The 15,872-nt window shown below is 39.6% G+C and overlaps 1 protein-coding gene across 5 annotated transcripts in view; it reads left to right on the forward strand.

The window, feature by feature from the left end:
- Positions 1 to 15,872, forward strand: part of CNKSR2 (connector enhancer of kinase suppressor of Ras 2) — a 240,891-nt gene that overhangs the window by 150,002 nt on the left and 75,017 nt on the right. For all 5 annotated transcript variants that reach the window (XM_081909170.1, XM_081909169.1, XM_081909171.1 and 2 more), the window contains 2 exons: positions 4,651 to 4,710; positions 9,578 to 9,646. In XM_081909170.1, the coding sequence (XP_081765296.1) occupies positions 4,651 to 4,710; positions 9,578 to 9,646 (129 nt within the window). The remainder of the gene's footprint in view (positions 1 to 4,650; positions 4,711 to 9,577; positions 9,647 to 15,872) is intronic.

The following is a 15,872-nucleotide window of genomic DNA, read 5'->3' on the forward strand; positions in this document are numbered from 1 at the left end:
AGAAAGAGAACAGGATTGACTTGTGGGCACTTTTCAGGGAAGGCAGGGAAATACCAAGTAACCAATCACCACCATTCTTAAACTTCACAGCTAAGTACCAATAGAAATACAGTGGCAGGTTTTACAGGTAACACCACTAATATCATATAATCAATTGTATCAGTGGCCATTGAGAAACATATTAGGATTAACCTCTCTAGAATGCTATGTAACAAATTTTTTACGGCACAGGTTTATGAATGAACCAGACATCATTCTTACTGTACAATCATGATGATTTGTGATCATGATAGTATCAAGGTGCTTATATGAATGACACTTTCAATACTGGTTGTGCCTGAAAATATTTTAGGGCAAATGTACTGCTTCATTTCTAATCACTATTTGCCCATAGTTTCCTGCTGAAATCCTTTCCCCCCACAATTTTTTTTGTTTATTGCTGTTCTGATTTTGTTGTGCTGTAGCACAAGATTGCCCCTTGCCCAGGTGTAGTAATATGGTAACATTGGAAAGCATTGCAAAGCAATTAATAAAGCAGAATGTATATGAACTGTCCAGTATAAATCCACCACTGATACATTAGTATTGCATCAATGGATGTTGCAGAATATACCTGCATAAAGGGTCATTCTAGAGGGGCCCCAAGTTCCTTTTATCAAATGCATGCAGTGCTATCCTCAGTTGATATATGCATATGGATACAGTGGGGGGAATGTAAATAGTCAGAAGCAAATAACATGCAAAATGTACAAACTGTGACAATTATGTTAAAAGTTTAAATATATGTATAATAAACATAGAGACCTTTCGCAAAGCAGTACTGATTATAACATCCAGACATTGCTAAGTTAATTTGCAATTTTTTGGCTGTTTCTAATATGTGATAAGAGAAAGATTAGTGTTGGTATAACAATGTTGTTTAGACAAGACAGAGTTGTTCTCAGACTTGTAAACAACATCTGAGTTTAGTAAATCTCAGTTTTTGATCCATACAGTATCTAAGAATCCAATCAAAAAGTTCCTTAAACTAAATCACGCATGTTACATATTCTCTTTGTAATGTTACTCAAAAGTTTTTTTTACAGAGAGATTAACTGGATTATCTCCTATCAGAACATGATAGGTGCCTCAAAATCTTGGGGATTTATATTACTGAAAGATGCACATTAAAACCCCTTATTCACACTCAGAAGGTGTTCCTGTTTTAAGTATGTCAGAGATAAATACTCTGTTCAAGTATAAACCCTGAACACCACTGTGTAGTATGTGGAACAAGTGTTTGGCAATTGTATTATATAGAACAGTTGCCATAGCTTATTTATTTGGTGATACCTTGCCACCTCATGAAGCATCTTCTAGAAGTCTGCTCATGGGGTGCTCCTGCCATTAGAAGCAGTACAGAAGCTAGGGGCCGCAGGAGTAAAGTGATAGCAGCAAAAAATCTTGCACCATTCCCTACTCCAATGGAAGCCTCTGCTGAATCTGTTTCTTCAATGGACATAAGGAGTTGCTGTGTTAAACACTAATGAATTTCCAAGCTATTGTCTTTATTTCATTAAATGACTGTTAGAAAAAAGGTTGTCTAAACATAGTTACATCTTATATCCTATTTGTCTGAATAACGCAATTTGTTTTGAAGCTTTTTCTTTTAATATTTAGAAATAAAATAAATCTCTGTGCTTCAAGGAAGATCTTCTGCAGTACATCCTCCCACCTGTGCCTTTTCTGCTGTGAATGCTTTAGGTGTTCTGTCTCCCTAGAGTGGACTAATTTGCTTGACATTTCTCATCTTTGCATATTTATGCCCTTATTATCTTCAGAGTAATGACATAAAATTGTCTGTGGCTATGTACCTGAAAAGGGGTATGTGTTTTATGTCATGACTATGAAAATTGAGACATGTACTATCTTCAGCTATGTTGAACTAACTTGTTTTGAGTTCTGGATTTTCCTTGCTTTACGTGTACTGTTTCAGAAAACAATCAGCGGCCAAATGTCTATTTTTGTTGTTTTTTAAGTAAAAGCAAGAAATTTGTTTTGGGACACAGGCTACTTAAAGGTAATCTAGCAGCTCTTTATTGGTGCTAGTTATAACTTGATATTTTTACATTAAAGGGATAACAAATTGCTGTTCATTAGTGCTGGTCCCTTGTGCAAAGCAGGCTGACAAGACTCTAAAGCTCTATATAGTTATAAAGTACTATGGCTCCCCCTGCCCCATTCAAGCCACCAGAGGTCAGACGGTGTACAGATTTGGAGGAAGAATAAAAGAAAAAGGACAAGTTGAAGTAACAGTATCAATGTAATACTGCTGGAAAAAGACTCTATTTTCTTGAGTTTAGCATTTGATACAAGTCTGGATCAAAGCTGTAGTAGCACCTAAAATGTACTGCCTGAAGTGGCCCCTCATTCCCATGTTAAGGCTAGCCCTGCCTTGCCATGGTAATAGAATGCTTTCAGTAATAGTAGCAAAATCAATTTCATCCTGCAGAGAGGTTTGCCTGTGCTGTAAAATCTGTAAAGGTTCTAGAATGTATATTGCATTTTACTGTCATTTCAATTCCATAAAGAAACCGGTGGTTGGATATGGCATGCTTGTGTTGTACTCTGAACACAATTTATCCTCTCTGCTCTTCAGTGTCAGTGAAGTTACTCTGTAGGAAATTTACCTTTGTCTTTGATGCTGTTAGTAGATGGCATAGAAAAATTACATTTACAGCCCATCATCACTTCATGGATTAAAGCTTTCAGGCTCTGTAAGGTCTTGAATATCTTTAAACACAGGGGAAAAAAACACAGGGGAGCTATTTCTGTGACTTATTCTGGCTCCTCATTGTAAATGATAAAGGGTAATCTTTCAGATATGTGCTCTGCAATGGAAGTAGAACAGCCATTATTCCCCCTCCCCCCATTTTTTTCTGCATACTGCCTTGAGTGTTTCTTGAGAAAGAGAATCACAGGTGAAGGACACTCCTTTTTTTCTTTAGCAAGTGGCGCACCCAAAATGTCAAGCAAATGAGCAAATTATTTCATCATAAAGACCCAGTTGTAGCCAGGCCAACAAACAGGAAACCATCCAATTCATACACAGTGTCAAAAAAATGCAGTTCGTCTCCTCAGAGCCTATTCCAAAAACACACTGAAATGCTCAAAGGTGGAAAATGAAATTGAACTCCACATGGGTAATGCTCAATCCATATAAAATGTCCCCTCAAAGGAAAAACCCAGCAAATCAAATTCTTCCACATGGACTAGGAGAAGGTAAAAGATTGACTTAATGCCACATTTACGCATCAATGTACGCCTGCCGTAGTGCTGAACCATACAGATCATATGGGTTGTTGCAAAAGTGGAAGAGGATCAACTGAAATATGCTTTGGTAGTATCCTGGGACATGTAGTCTACATTGTGTGATACAAGATGGAAAGATAGTATGATAGAGGAATTTAGCTTCTCCCAGCAACTATTTAATTCCACTTGACTAGAACATTTTGAATGTGATAATCCATAAAGCACCTTAGATGTAGGTTAGTATTCAACCAGTGTTATAACACATATAAACATTCCCTAGGTCATAAAAATATAGCTCATGTGTTCCATATAGGCCTCAGTTCATGTACTATTGCTAAAACTAGGCATATTTTACTTATCTTTGTGATCTGTAATAATCAGCAGGTATGAATTGGTTATATACAAATTCTGTATATAGTTCTTTGCTCAAAATACATTCCTTCCTTTGCAAAATAATACTTTTACTTTATTTGTAGATCTAGTGGGTAAATAGAAGGCTCACAGGTTCTGCAGTTCTGCAGTTTCGCTGAATTGCTTTTATAGTTTTCAGTTGTTTTTAAATTCTCGACTATATAGTCACTATTTCAGTATCTCAGAATTACAATGTACCTTTTAAAATACTGGATTTTAAACAATATGAGTTTATACTATTTAAGTTAATGAGAAATACATGTAGTGATGTTTTGGTCAGCTGAGCTGGTTTCTAATTATTAATTCAGAAGACTTTGAATTCTAAAAATTTTGGCATCTCAAATCACTTAGAATATTGATAGCATTGTAGTCTCCCCTGTGGACCCCCCCCCCCCAGATTTTACAGTTCACTATGTAAATCTGTATGCACTATGCATAGGATGTGCTTTGATTCAATACTGCTCTGGTTTTGCCTTTTTCAAGGGATTGTGTTTAGTGTTTATAATGGAGTGCCTATGGATTTTACTTATAAAATGAACACTTTCTCTGGTTATGTTCATATTATAACCTTACACTTGAGATCAGTGAATATGAAATTGTTCCCACCTTAAATAGCTCCACTGACATATAGTTCATTTCAGTTTTGCCATGTGGATTGGGATTTTTTCCCCATGTCACTACAATATTTTTGCAGTGCTATGAAGACACCTCAATCCACATTGCAAACCATTGCATACAAATGAGTTGCACCTAGAGACATCTGCCGCAGCAAATAAAAGGAGTTTACATGTACTTTCTTCTGATAGAAACACTTGGTATTCCAGTGGCATGTGCTAGTGGTATTACTCAAATGTGTTAGAGAGATGTTAGATGGGTGAGACGTTTATATTGGATGGCAGTAGTTTGCAAGAACTTTACAATTTTTTTCCCATGATGTCTTTTTCTTAGGGTATGTACATTAAATCTACATATGATGGTCTTCATGTAATTACTGGAACAACAGAAAATGTAAGTATTGTTATCAAATTTGCTGCAGTCTGGAACATATTTGTAATCTAAACTTTGGATTATGATTCCCCTTTTGCTTGCGTATGTGTGTATTAACTGCAAAGGATCAAGAGCATGTTTGGGGAAGGAAGGGGTGCACGTGGGAGAACAGCTTGAAAGAGCTTGGGCCAGAGTTGTGAGAAAGTTAGCTTCAGTAATGCATATAAACTGGACTTTGTTCTAGGGAGGAAAAAGTATATCACCGTCATACCTTGTCATGAATTAAAGGAAATTTGTCTTAATTCACATAGGATTTTGTGCTGTAGTTTGCTGTGGTGCAGTAAACACATTTCCTATCTAATAATGTGTTGTTGTTTTTTACTGGAAATCAAATAATATTAAAAGCTGATAAGTTAATATCTCATCTAAGCAGCACACACACTCCTTCATGTCTTCTTTGTTTATAAAAATAGATGTAATGTCACCAGACTCGAACTCATTGTACCAACTAATGAGAGTTTGAGAAAGGGTGGTCTCTCTTGCAGACATTCACCTCTACACATATAGTAGCCATTTTCAGACTTATGCTTATTCGTTTGTGTTGTATGAGAGGTATTCTCTAGGTTCCTCTAAAGGACAGAAGTCACCTTCTTATGAAGGAAACTCAAACTGTGAAAATATCTGAAAATAGAATTTCCAATGACATTCTTAAATCAACCATAGAATTCTTCTTCCCATACTCCACCAGAAGTGGAGCTAAACTTCAAGTCACCAATAGTAGTGTTTGTACATTGTTTACTATACAGTGGTACCTCATGTTAAGAACTTAATTCGTTCTGGAGGTCCGGTTTTAACCTGAAACTGTTCTTAACCTGGAGCACCACTTTAGCTAATAGGGCCTCCCGCTGCTGCTGCACCGCTGCTGCACGATTTCTGTTCTCATCCTGAAGCAAAGTTCTTAACCCGAGGTACTATTTCTGGGTTAGAGGAGTCTGTAACCTGAAGTGTCTGTAACCCGAGGTACCACTGTAGTTGGAAAGCTCCTGCCACTACAATTTCCCACAGGAAAATACATGAGGGTTTCCAACAGGTGTTCTACTGTAGGTTAGGAGTGCAGCCCTCCACCAAAATGCTGCAACGCTTTGCATTCCTGGTACTTAATGTGCATGTCAGTAAACTAGTAACACACTCCATCCTGTGTCAGTTTGGCATGCATGCTCACACAATTGCCTTGCTTCTCTGTAGTAAAAACTTCATTGAAACTGCCTTGATTGAAGTTTCTGTTGGGATGAAAGTCACATCACAGTGACTAACAAGATCCTCTGATCAGTCCCTTTATCTAATCAACATGACTAATCACAGTGATAGGTCTGAGTTCTTGCAAATTTAGTTGAGGCTATAAGTGAGTTACTAATGTGCGTGGAGCAGAACAATATGAACAATTACAGCCTTCCATAGTTCTGCTGAAGCAGTTTCCATTGTCAAACTGAATAATCATAATATGGTTAAACTGAATAATCTCCCGTATGTGTAAACATAATTTATTTGAACTGTGACCGGTATCAATATAATAGTAATACTGTCCATGTATTACTCTCAACATAATTTGTCACTTAATAAAACATCTGCACAGATATTGATAATACATTTTTAGAACGAGTCCATAGATTGATGCTGTTGGTGGTATTTAATATTTAGTGCTCTTAGAGCAAAATAATTGAAAAAAAATCCACAATATATAGTACTACTTGCCTTGGTTTATAAATATTAAAAGCATTTATTCCATAAGGGCTAAGTTATATTTGGAGGAAATGTAAAGTGGTTTCTAGTTTGCCTTAATAGATATCATTACACTGCAGTCTAATTAAATTCAATGTGATTATTCTGCTTAGAGCTTCTTCACGAGCAGCCCCACATTCAGCCCATTGCAGTAGTTTAAGTAGGAGATCGCTTGAGCATGGACAACTGGAACCAGACTATTCTAGTCCAGGAACAACTGTAGATGGCAGTTTATTCTAAAATGGGCATAATTCTCCTGGCCACAGAAGCCACTTGAGACCCCAGTGGCAAGCTGGGATTCACGTGCCAAACCACTTGCACCATGAGGCTTTCCTCCCTCTTCCTTTCCATTATTGGCTCCAGGATGGTGGTGGTGAGGAGAACCCTTAGAACAGTGTGCAGAGGCAGGGGCGGGAATTGTTCTATCTGGTAATCTGATATACTTGAACAGATGGAACATTTGTAATATTGTGACATTGAATTCTACTCCATTAGTACTTCCAGTACTCAAAATTTCTTTTTGAGGGAGAGCGCAATCCCTCCCAGACCCGATGATGTACCCAGACACAGGAACCACCTACCATAGCACCTCCTTCTTAACAGTATTCAACCTCAGTTTACTGGCTCCCATCCAGCTCTTCACTGCTTTCAGACACTGATCCAACACCTTCACAGCCTGTCCTGATTCAGATGGAATAGATAAAGCTGCATGTTATGAGCATACAAATGGTACTTTGCCCACATCCCTGCATGACAGCTCCCAGTGGTGGGTGAATAAAAATCTAAAAAACAACACATCCATAAAAATACTGTAGGTGAAGCAGATCCTACCTCATGGCCAAGAAGGGAGAATTAGAGATTCGACAGTAGTTTTCTAAAATCCCTGGATCCAGGGAGAGCTTTTTCAAGAGACGCCTTTCCATAAGCCCTTTCCAGGAAGTGGGGATAACTCCCTTCTATAAAGAAACAACCACTCCCTGCATCAATCAAGTCAGTCCACTCCTACCATATTTTATTAGCCTTGATGGGCAAGGATCGAGACGGCATATAGTCACCCTCACTTTCAGGCTCCTATCCATGTCATCAGGCTGCAACAACTGAAACTGATCACACAAACTGAAACTAAACCATGATCCTGGGATCTCCAATGGGACTAGAATAAGCGTGACTACAGTGTGCTGTATTGGCAAAATAATAGCCAATGTATGTTACTAGATTTTAAGATCAGTTGTAATATTGTGAAGCATTCAAACAACCTGAATCTAGTGGTGGTAAACTCACTAGAGGGTTTGAGCGACATAGATCATAACAGTATCCAGCCATACATTTAGTTTTTGCTGTGTGTGTGGCATTTTAGAAGATATATCCCACTTCTTTCTCACGCAGGTTGTAATGCCTCTTCTTTGATGCTTTACTTGCATGCATAATTTGAAAATAAAAAGTGTCTTGTTTGTTCAGAACTACTGGTTTTACTCAGTGCAGATTGAGTAAAACTTGTACAAATAATGGACTAAGTTTTCTCTAACTGTGTGATATCCCCACCATTTTTAGAAGTTAGAACCCTACCGCATGCTTTAGTCCCGTTCATTTCAATTCGTCATGGGAATGCTTCATTTTCTCTGGATTTTGATCTGAATCCTTCCGAGTCAGTCCATCCTGAGTTTAAGCTGCATTGATTTAAAATGTTTAACTTTTGCCCGGTTGCTATCCACAGTCTTTTATATTATCACTGCATTTTTAGAAATCTTCCAACTTCCAGAGGACAGAAGTAGGAATTGATATAAATGCCTTCTGATCATAGTACTTAAATTGAACTCCTGGTATTCTGGATTTTCTGTAGTGAAGAGAAATGAGTGTCTGTGTTTACTTGCACTGGAAAATGATTTATTAAACTTCAGGGGAAAATATATTATGTGATTATCTTAAAAACTATTGCCGTTAGGTGAGAATTTGGGACATTTTGTGTATTCCGTGGATCACCACTCTTTGTGCCCTTGCACACAGAGCACCTTTGTCCAGTGGCACAGCAGACCTGGAGCAGCAAGGGAGGAGTCAACCTCTCATGGCACCTTTGAAAGATCTCATGAGGGGCTGATCCGCTGAGTGCTTAAAAGCCTCAACTGCACAGCAGTCAGGGTCATTATCTTGTAGAAGAGTTTTGTTTTTAAGTCACTGAATGTTCTATATGAGTGGTTTTCAGACTTACCACATTCAGGGAACCATTTCTGTGTTAATTTATGAGCTCAAGGACCTTTGTAAAGTTCCTGTTGTTTTGAATGATTCAGGATGCATGTTCTAGGGAACACTTTCAGTACTCATGGGTGCCCTCTATATCGGACCTGAATTAAGAGTGCACCAGGACTTTCAACACCCATAAACACATACCATGCAGTCTAAGGAAAGATCAGTAATGGCAGAGAAGCTGTTTGGGGGCATTTTGTCAGAGTAGTTGAACACTACCCTGCTTGGATCACAAAACCCTTCTAGAGATTTTGTGAGTACTCAGTGGTCACACAAAACTCAGTGTGTTTGTATTTCCTCTCCTTGTCTTGCAGCCCCCCTCAAGGAAAACGAGGGGGGTTGTTTCTGGTGGCAATAGGGAGTACTGCCCCCATCCATTCATCTTGAGGAAAAAGCTACATGAAGTGTGCCTCTCTGGCTTGAAGTAATGCTGCATGTCTCATTTATAACTGGGAAAGGGAGGCTTGTAGTCCAACCCACAATTCCTCAGTGAGGAATAACACTGAGTTATTTGATCCAGATTATGTCCTCTTCTAGACGTTTAAGGCTCACTGAGGAAGTCTGGTGTTGTCCCATCACAAGTTCAAAACACCCAGTACACTCAAAGGGCCTTAGAGGACTCCCATATTATTGCCATAGTAGCTCACTGAGCTGTCGTCTGTGCAAATAACTTGTTCCAGTTGAAGCCTTCTATATGTTGCCAGGACTGTAGCGTTGAAAAAGAGAAATATTTAACTTCCTAGAAAACCTAAATACAGTATAGAGAACTAACACAGAGTGCATAGCTTAATAATCTTGCGTTTGCGAAAGGAGAGATGATAGCCAGTAAGAATTGTATTCTTTATCATCTCTTTTATTTTAAATTCAGTCACCTGCAGATCGATGTAAGAAAATCCATGCTGGAGATGAAGTGATCCAAGTTAACCACCAAACTGTGGTAGGTATGATTGAATTCTGTATCACTTGAAGATGATGGTGTATCAGCAACACATGTTAAAATGTGTTGTTTTACTGGTTTTAGTAGCTTTTGCATGAGAGATTTTAAAAAGACTCTGTAATTTTTATGTATTCTAAAAAATAAGTAGTGTGGAAGCGAAGTGTGTAAGACTACCAGTTTCTCATAATATTTACTAATAGCAAATTTAGGTGGTTGAATGCCTATTGGTTTGGAAACAAAGCAGAGCCACAAAAAATAAGGTAGTGGTTTCTTCATACTTAATGGCCTGCATAGATACACAGAAGTGTAAATTAAAGGCTAGGGTTGTAAATAGCCCTCTCAAGGATCTGTGAGCTTCAAAAACATACAGAATGTTGAAGTCTCAGCCGAGTGAGTGAAGTGGGAAGAAGAGGGAATTAATCTGATCCTTATCCTGGATTAGGGGTGGGGTGGATGAATCCCATAAAAAATTATAAAATGCTAACGTTTGCGGCTGAGAGCCATCCCATCTCTTACTACGTTGCTCAGTGGGTTGTCCATTTGCTTTTCTCACCCCTTGAAACTCATTCTCCATGAGGCCTGAGCAAGACTACAGAACTCCTATTTCAGCTGCCTGGAATGCTAAACAAGAAACCTGTGTATCAAACAGGTATCTCTCTGGAGTTAACACAGGTTAAATCATTTCCTCTCTCTTTTGGTCATTTACACATTGCTTTAGTATAGCATGAGTTCAATACATTTACTCACATTTAATATTCTATAATTTAGAATATTTTATTCTGAAGTGCCTTATTTATTTATATGCACATAATTTTAAACTGCACTTTAATATGAAAATATCACAAGGCAGTATAAGAACTGAAAAGACAGTGTTACACTAAAAATAATTAAAACATCAAACACATTAGTAAGAGCTTAGGTTGAAAGTGTGTCTGAAGAGAGTTTTTAGAAGACATCTAAAAACAAGGTATGACTCCTGCTAAGCCTCTATTGACACGGAGGTCCAAAGGGCATAGTCTGCCACATAAAAAGTTCGACACTTGTTAAAGGCCAGCCTAACCTAAGGGGCATGGAGGCTTACCAAATGTGCCCCATCGGAACAAAACAGTGATCAAGACAGATCATAATTACAGTAAAACTGTACAGGGAAAGTAATATTTGTAGGAATTGCTATCCTTAAGAGTAATTCTGAAGCATCATAGGATGAGACTGCCATAGGACAGCTTTCATAGCTACACAGGCTGGGCAATTTTTGTTGGGTTCACAGTTGGGAATGGAAGGATTAAACACTCTTCCCATGCACTGTGGTCCCCTTCCTGTCTGTTAATTTCCCTTCCCCCCCCCCCATGGGTCACATGTAATTTTTTCCTGTAGGGATTTCTTTACACAGTCTAAATGGTGCAAAAACCTAGATTAGGAAGGGTATGGGATAGATTCTGGGATTGTCACTCATTGCACCCCAATTGGCAATATGAGAAAGACTGTGCTGCTGTTTGGGATGGAGAGCACCTCTCTGGATGAGAAGTAGAGTACAGTGGTGCCCCGCAAGACGAACGCCTCGCAAGACGAAAAACCCGCTAGACGAAAGGGTTTTCCGTTTTGGAGGCGCTTCGTAAAACGAATTCCCCTATGGGGTTGCTTCGCAAGACGAAAAAAATCTTGCATCCCCCCGCGGGTTTTTTTCGCTTTTTTCGCCCTTTTCTTAAGCCGCTAAGCCGCTTATCAGCTGTTCCGCTGATAAGCCGCTTAACAGCTGATCGCTGGAAGCCGCTTGACAGCTGTAGCGCTAATCCGCTAAGCTGTCAATGGGCTTGCTTCGCAAGACGAAAAAACCGCTATACGAAGAGCCTCACGGAACAGATTAATTTCGTCTTGCGAGGCACCACTGTATCAGATGGACATTAGTTGTGGGGGGAAATTTCCCTGATTGCTTCTATATGACCTGTTTATTGAGCATTCTATTCTGATTTGTTTGTGGGAAGGTTTAAAACATCACATCAAGCAATTGTTACTCCATACTTTCCAGTTTATTTAACCATCACTTTGCTTACTGCAAAAAGTCTAACTTGCGGGGCTGGGGCATAGGTTTGCCATAAAGTGATTGAATCCCACCTGCACAATAGCACCTGCCTTGAAGTGCCCTCTTTATGAGAAGCTGTTAGTAGGAGGATTCCTCCTGAAGGTGAGAAAGACAAGCGAAATATGTTTCAAGTGGTCTTTGAACTTTTCTCTGGCCATTTCTATGTCCAGTCTGCTGAGTCAAGTTGAGATTCAACTCTATGGGAAATTGCACTGGTAGGATATACATGCCACAGCAGTGTGAGAAATTCTGTCTTAACAAGTGGGAGACTAATACTTTAATTCTTTACAAAGAGAGTTGGGCAAGCTCATTTAGATAACATTTCAGGAATGTAAGGTACCGGTACTTGTCTTTAACATCTAATGTAAAGAACATTGGATTGGCTATGAATGCTGTGAACTTAACTATAGTTATCTATTAAGGGATGTAAAATCCAAATAGGTAAACTTGTGAAGCTAATTAGGCATAGTTTTTCTTACCATTCTGCAAGGTTGATGTTCAGTGTTTTGCAGAACATATCAAAACTGAGGAAAACAACACCAAAAATCAGTCATGTCTGGCAAAGGAGTATAGCCAGGACACACAACAAGGAGACACAGCTGCACTTTTTGAAGGACAAAGCCTGTTAGCCCACAGGACTAGAGAAGCAGGCTGGAAAAAAGAGATGCATGTTTGGGCCCCACCAACACCAAGCTCACCTTTTGCATGCCTGGTATTAACTTTCATGTTAGATGCAAAAGTGTAGAAGCTTACAGGTCTAAGCCCCACACCCACACTACACATTCCCTAAAGCAGCTTCCAGGTATTCAACAACAGATTCAACCGGGACTAGATTGTCTGACTAGTCCTAGCTCTGTGAAACAGCATATGTGTCAAATGTAGGACGTGTTCTATGAAGAACATAGGAAGTCCTTAGGCTGTTGGCCCAAGTAGTACAATAGCTCTCCAGGGTTTCTTTCAGGGTTCTCTCTCCCAGCCCTACCTGGAGATGCCAAGGATATACTGTACCTCCGAGTTATGGCCCACTAGAAAAACTGGGAGAAAGTCTCCCACATTGCGCACTTGAAAGCATATGCAGTCCCCAAGGACCAAACTAGATGTATATTAAATGCCTATTTGCGCTTACATGTACAACCCTTTCTTTCCCTGATGTGGTCTGACAAAATATTGCTCCTTTGAAGCTGTTATTTACATCTGGAGAAAGCCCTCTATTGGGTATTGCTTCAGAGTTGATTTGGTAAGCAGCAGCTGCCTCGGGGCTATGCTCATTTGTGCTCTTTATAGTATTGGGAGAGGGGAATGTCTTTAAGGCTGTTGGGAGGACTGCAACAAGACCCAAGAGTGATAGTAATGGTCGGTAGCTGCAACATGTAGTCTGTAGAGGTTGGTGAGCATCAATGAGAGAGAGCTGCCACCTATGCACTCATCCATGTTCCTCCTTGAAATACTTCCTGTGTTGGGGAGGTTAGGAGAGACTCATCACTAAAACTACAATTGTTCCTACGCTGTAGGGAGCAGTAGTATAAAACTTTGCTCAGCGTCTGTTTGTTCTGCTCCATGTGACCAGGCTGTTCTCCTGAAATGCAAAAGGGTACATTAGGTTTTGAGTAGCCATACAATTATTGAAGAGGAGTGCCTGGCATTTATCAATTTTCGAAGGCTGATAACCTCTAGCCAATCCCCTTTCTGAAGAGTGCATGTTTTTGGTGACCTGTGTGGAAACATTGCTGCTGGCTGATGAGTCAGGAAGCATTGATTATGCCACACAATTTAACTAAATTATTGTTGACAATATTGGAGACATGGGGAGATATATGCTGCAGTCACAATCAGATAAATAGTTTCTCTCTTCCCACCACCTTTGCTTATCTATGTGGGATATATTCTTGTATCCTCAGTTGGCGTAATAGAGCAGAAGTTCCTGCTGTGGAAAGGAGATGATCCTGCAGCAGAGTACTTGTAAGGGGTCTGAGATAAGTAGCATTAATAGTGTGTTCTTCCTCTATTTGTTCAGAAACCAGGCTGTTTGTATAAAGTGTAATATTTTATCATAGAGCCAATCACCAAAGTTCCCTCCAAGGGTATATGACATGAGGCTAGATGTGATACCAAGCTGTGGAATCTGTTTTTAAGGATTTATATTATGTTGTGGATTTGTTATGATTGAGTGCAGAGTTGGTTGCAACTCTATACACTGTTGTGATGGTGTGGACAAAGCAAAAGGAAGTGAGGGGGCAATATATTTTGGCTCTGCCTTGCTCTCAGTAGAAGTTTTGCTTTGCTTCTTTGACTTGCACCATCTCTGTCACTAACATAACATTATGCCAACATGTAAGGGCAGGAGTAGGTCTGAGCGATTCAGACTTAGAATACTTCTCCCTCCACCTACCTTGTATATAGCCCATTTCCAGCCCCCAAGCCAGTACAATTCAAGCAGTACTGGAGAGAAGCTGCTGTAGCACCGAGTCCCTGCAGTAGTATTAACTTGAAGATCCATTGGCCAGGAGGCTAATAGGCCCCTAAGTCAGTGCTCTTGTTTATAATGGCAGTGAGATTATTCTTACAATAAATCCTTCTTGTTTTGCTGCCAAGGGAATGATATCAGTTTAGATACAAATGCTAAGGATTAATTCCAATGTCAATTTTGCACTACAAATAGTTTGATACCTTGTATAGCTGTACTATATGTACTATTTGATACCTTGTATAGCTGTACTATATATGCGGGACGCAGGTGGCGCTGTGGGTTAAAGCCTCAGCGCCTAGGACTTGCCGATCGAAAGGTCAGCGGTTCGAATCCCTGCGGCGGGGTGCGCTCCCGCTGCTCGGTCCCAGCGCCTGCCAACCTAGCAGTTCGAAAGCACCCCCGGGTGCAAGTAGATAAATAGGGACCGCTTACCAGCGGGAAGGTAAACGGCGTTTCCGTGTGCGGCTCTGGCTCGCCAGAGCAGCGATGTCATGCTGGCCACGTGACCCGGAAGTGTCTCCGGACAGCGCTGGCCCCTGGCCTCTTAAGTGAGATGGGCGCACAACCCCAGAGTCTGTCAAGACTGGCCCGTACGGGCAGGGGTACCTTTACCTTTACCTTTTTATAGCTGTACTATAGGTTTTCGGAATTGCACACAATTGCAAACTGTGCATCAGTTTGTATATGCTGAATGTGGCGTAATGGTTGAGAGCGTAAGCTTTCAGTTGGAAGTTTCCAGTTTAGTCTTCAGCTCTGTTATTAACTCACTTGGAATTCCTAAGTGAGCCTCCATCTCAGCTATCCTTATCTGTTACATCAGGATAATACTAATGGCTTGCCTTCAGTGTTTTCTGAGGATCACTGACAATGTATGTGAACCACTTGTGAAGCCCTTAGGAAAAGTGCAGTGTAAAACGCTTATCATTAGTTCTGAATATTGGTTCTGCCTAAAAACTATGGATGCATCAAGGAATTAGCTAGTTGATTCTTGTTAGCATGCAAGAGGTCATAGTAGATATTTGCTTTTTTTCTTGCAGTTCCAGATATGCAGTTGAATGAATTGGAAGATTTTATACACTTGAATTAGTTAAAGTTCTGCCTAATTATAAAATAATTTCCATGTGATACATAGCTAAGATATATTCTGTCAGTTGTGTATAATTTAGTTTAATACAGTAATAGTATGCAACAATACAAAAATTAGTTTTTCTGCTTATTACTATGAATTAATGATGGTGTGGCAGTGCAAACAACCTCTAAGTATACAAATTAATATTAGAAAACTTTCTAGAGGAAAAACATGGTAGCATGAACTGTTGCAGAATACATTCTGATAGGTTCATAAGGAATTGCAGTTCCTTCAAGGAGTTCAGAACTAGGATACACAGAGTTATCCATTTTTTTGTAACTTTAGAGTCCCTTTCCACCTTTGTTTTCACTCTTCCCCAGCAACTTGTTTTGTCCATACTGATACAAAATACTTTATGTTTCCTAGTCCCACTAAAATGGCTATTTTTGTAGTCCAATTACTCAAGGGTCTTATTGCTCAAAGGGAATTTCCATTAGAGGTCTTCCTGCACGGAACAAACTAGGCCTAGTTGTAGATGTAAGCCTAGTCTTGTAAAGGAATAAACCATGACAGCTCTAGATATGAATGATCACAGTTCAGAAAAAGCAGA

This window comes from Podarcis melisellensis (assembly GCF_964234715.1).
Source record: "Podarcis melisellensis genome assembly, chromosome: 4".
NCBI classification, from domain to species: Eukaryota; Metazoa; Chordata; class Lepidosauria; order Squamata; family Lacertidae; genus Podarcis; species Podarcis melisellensis.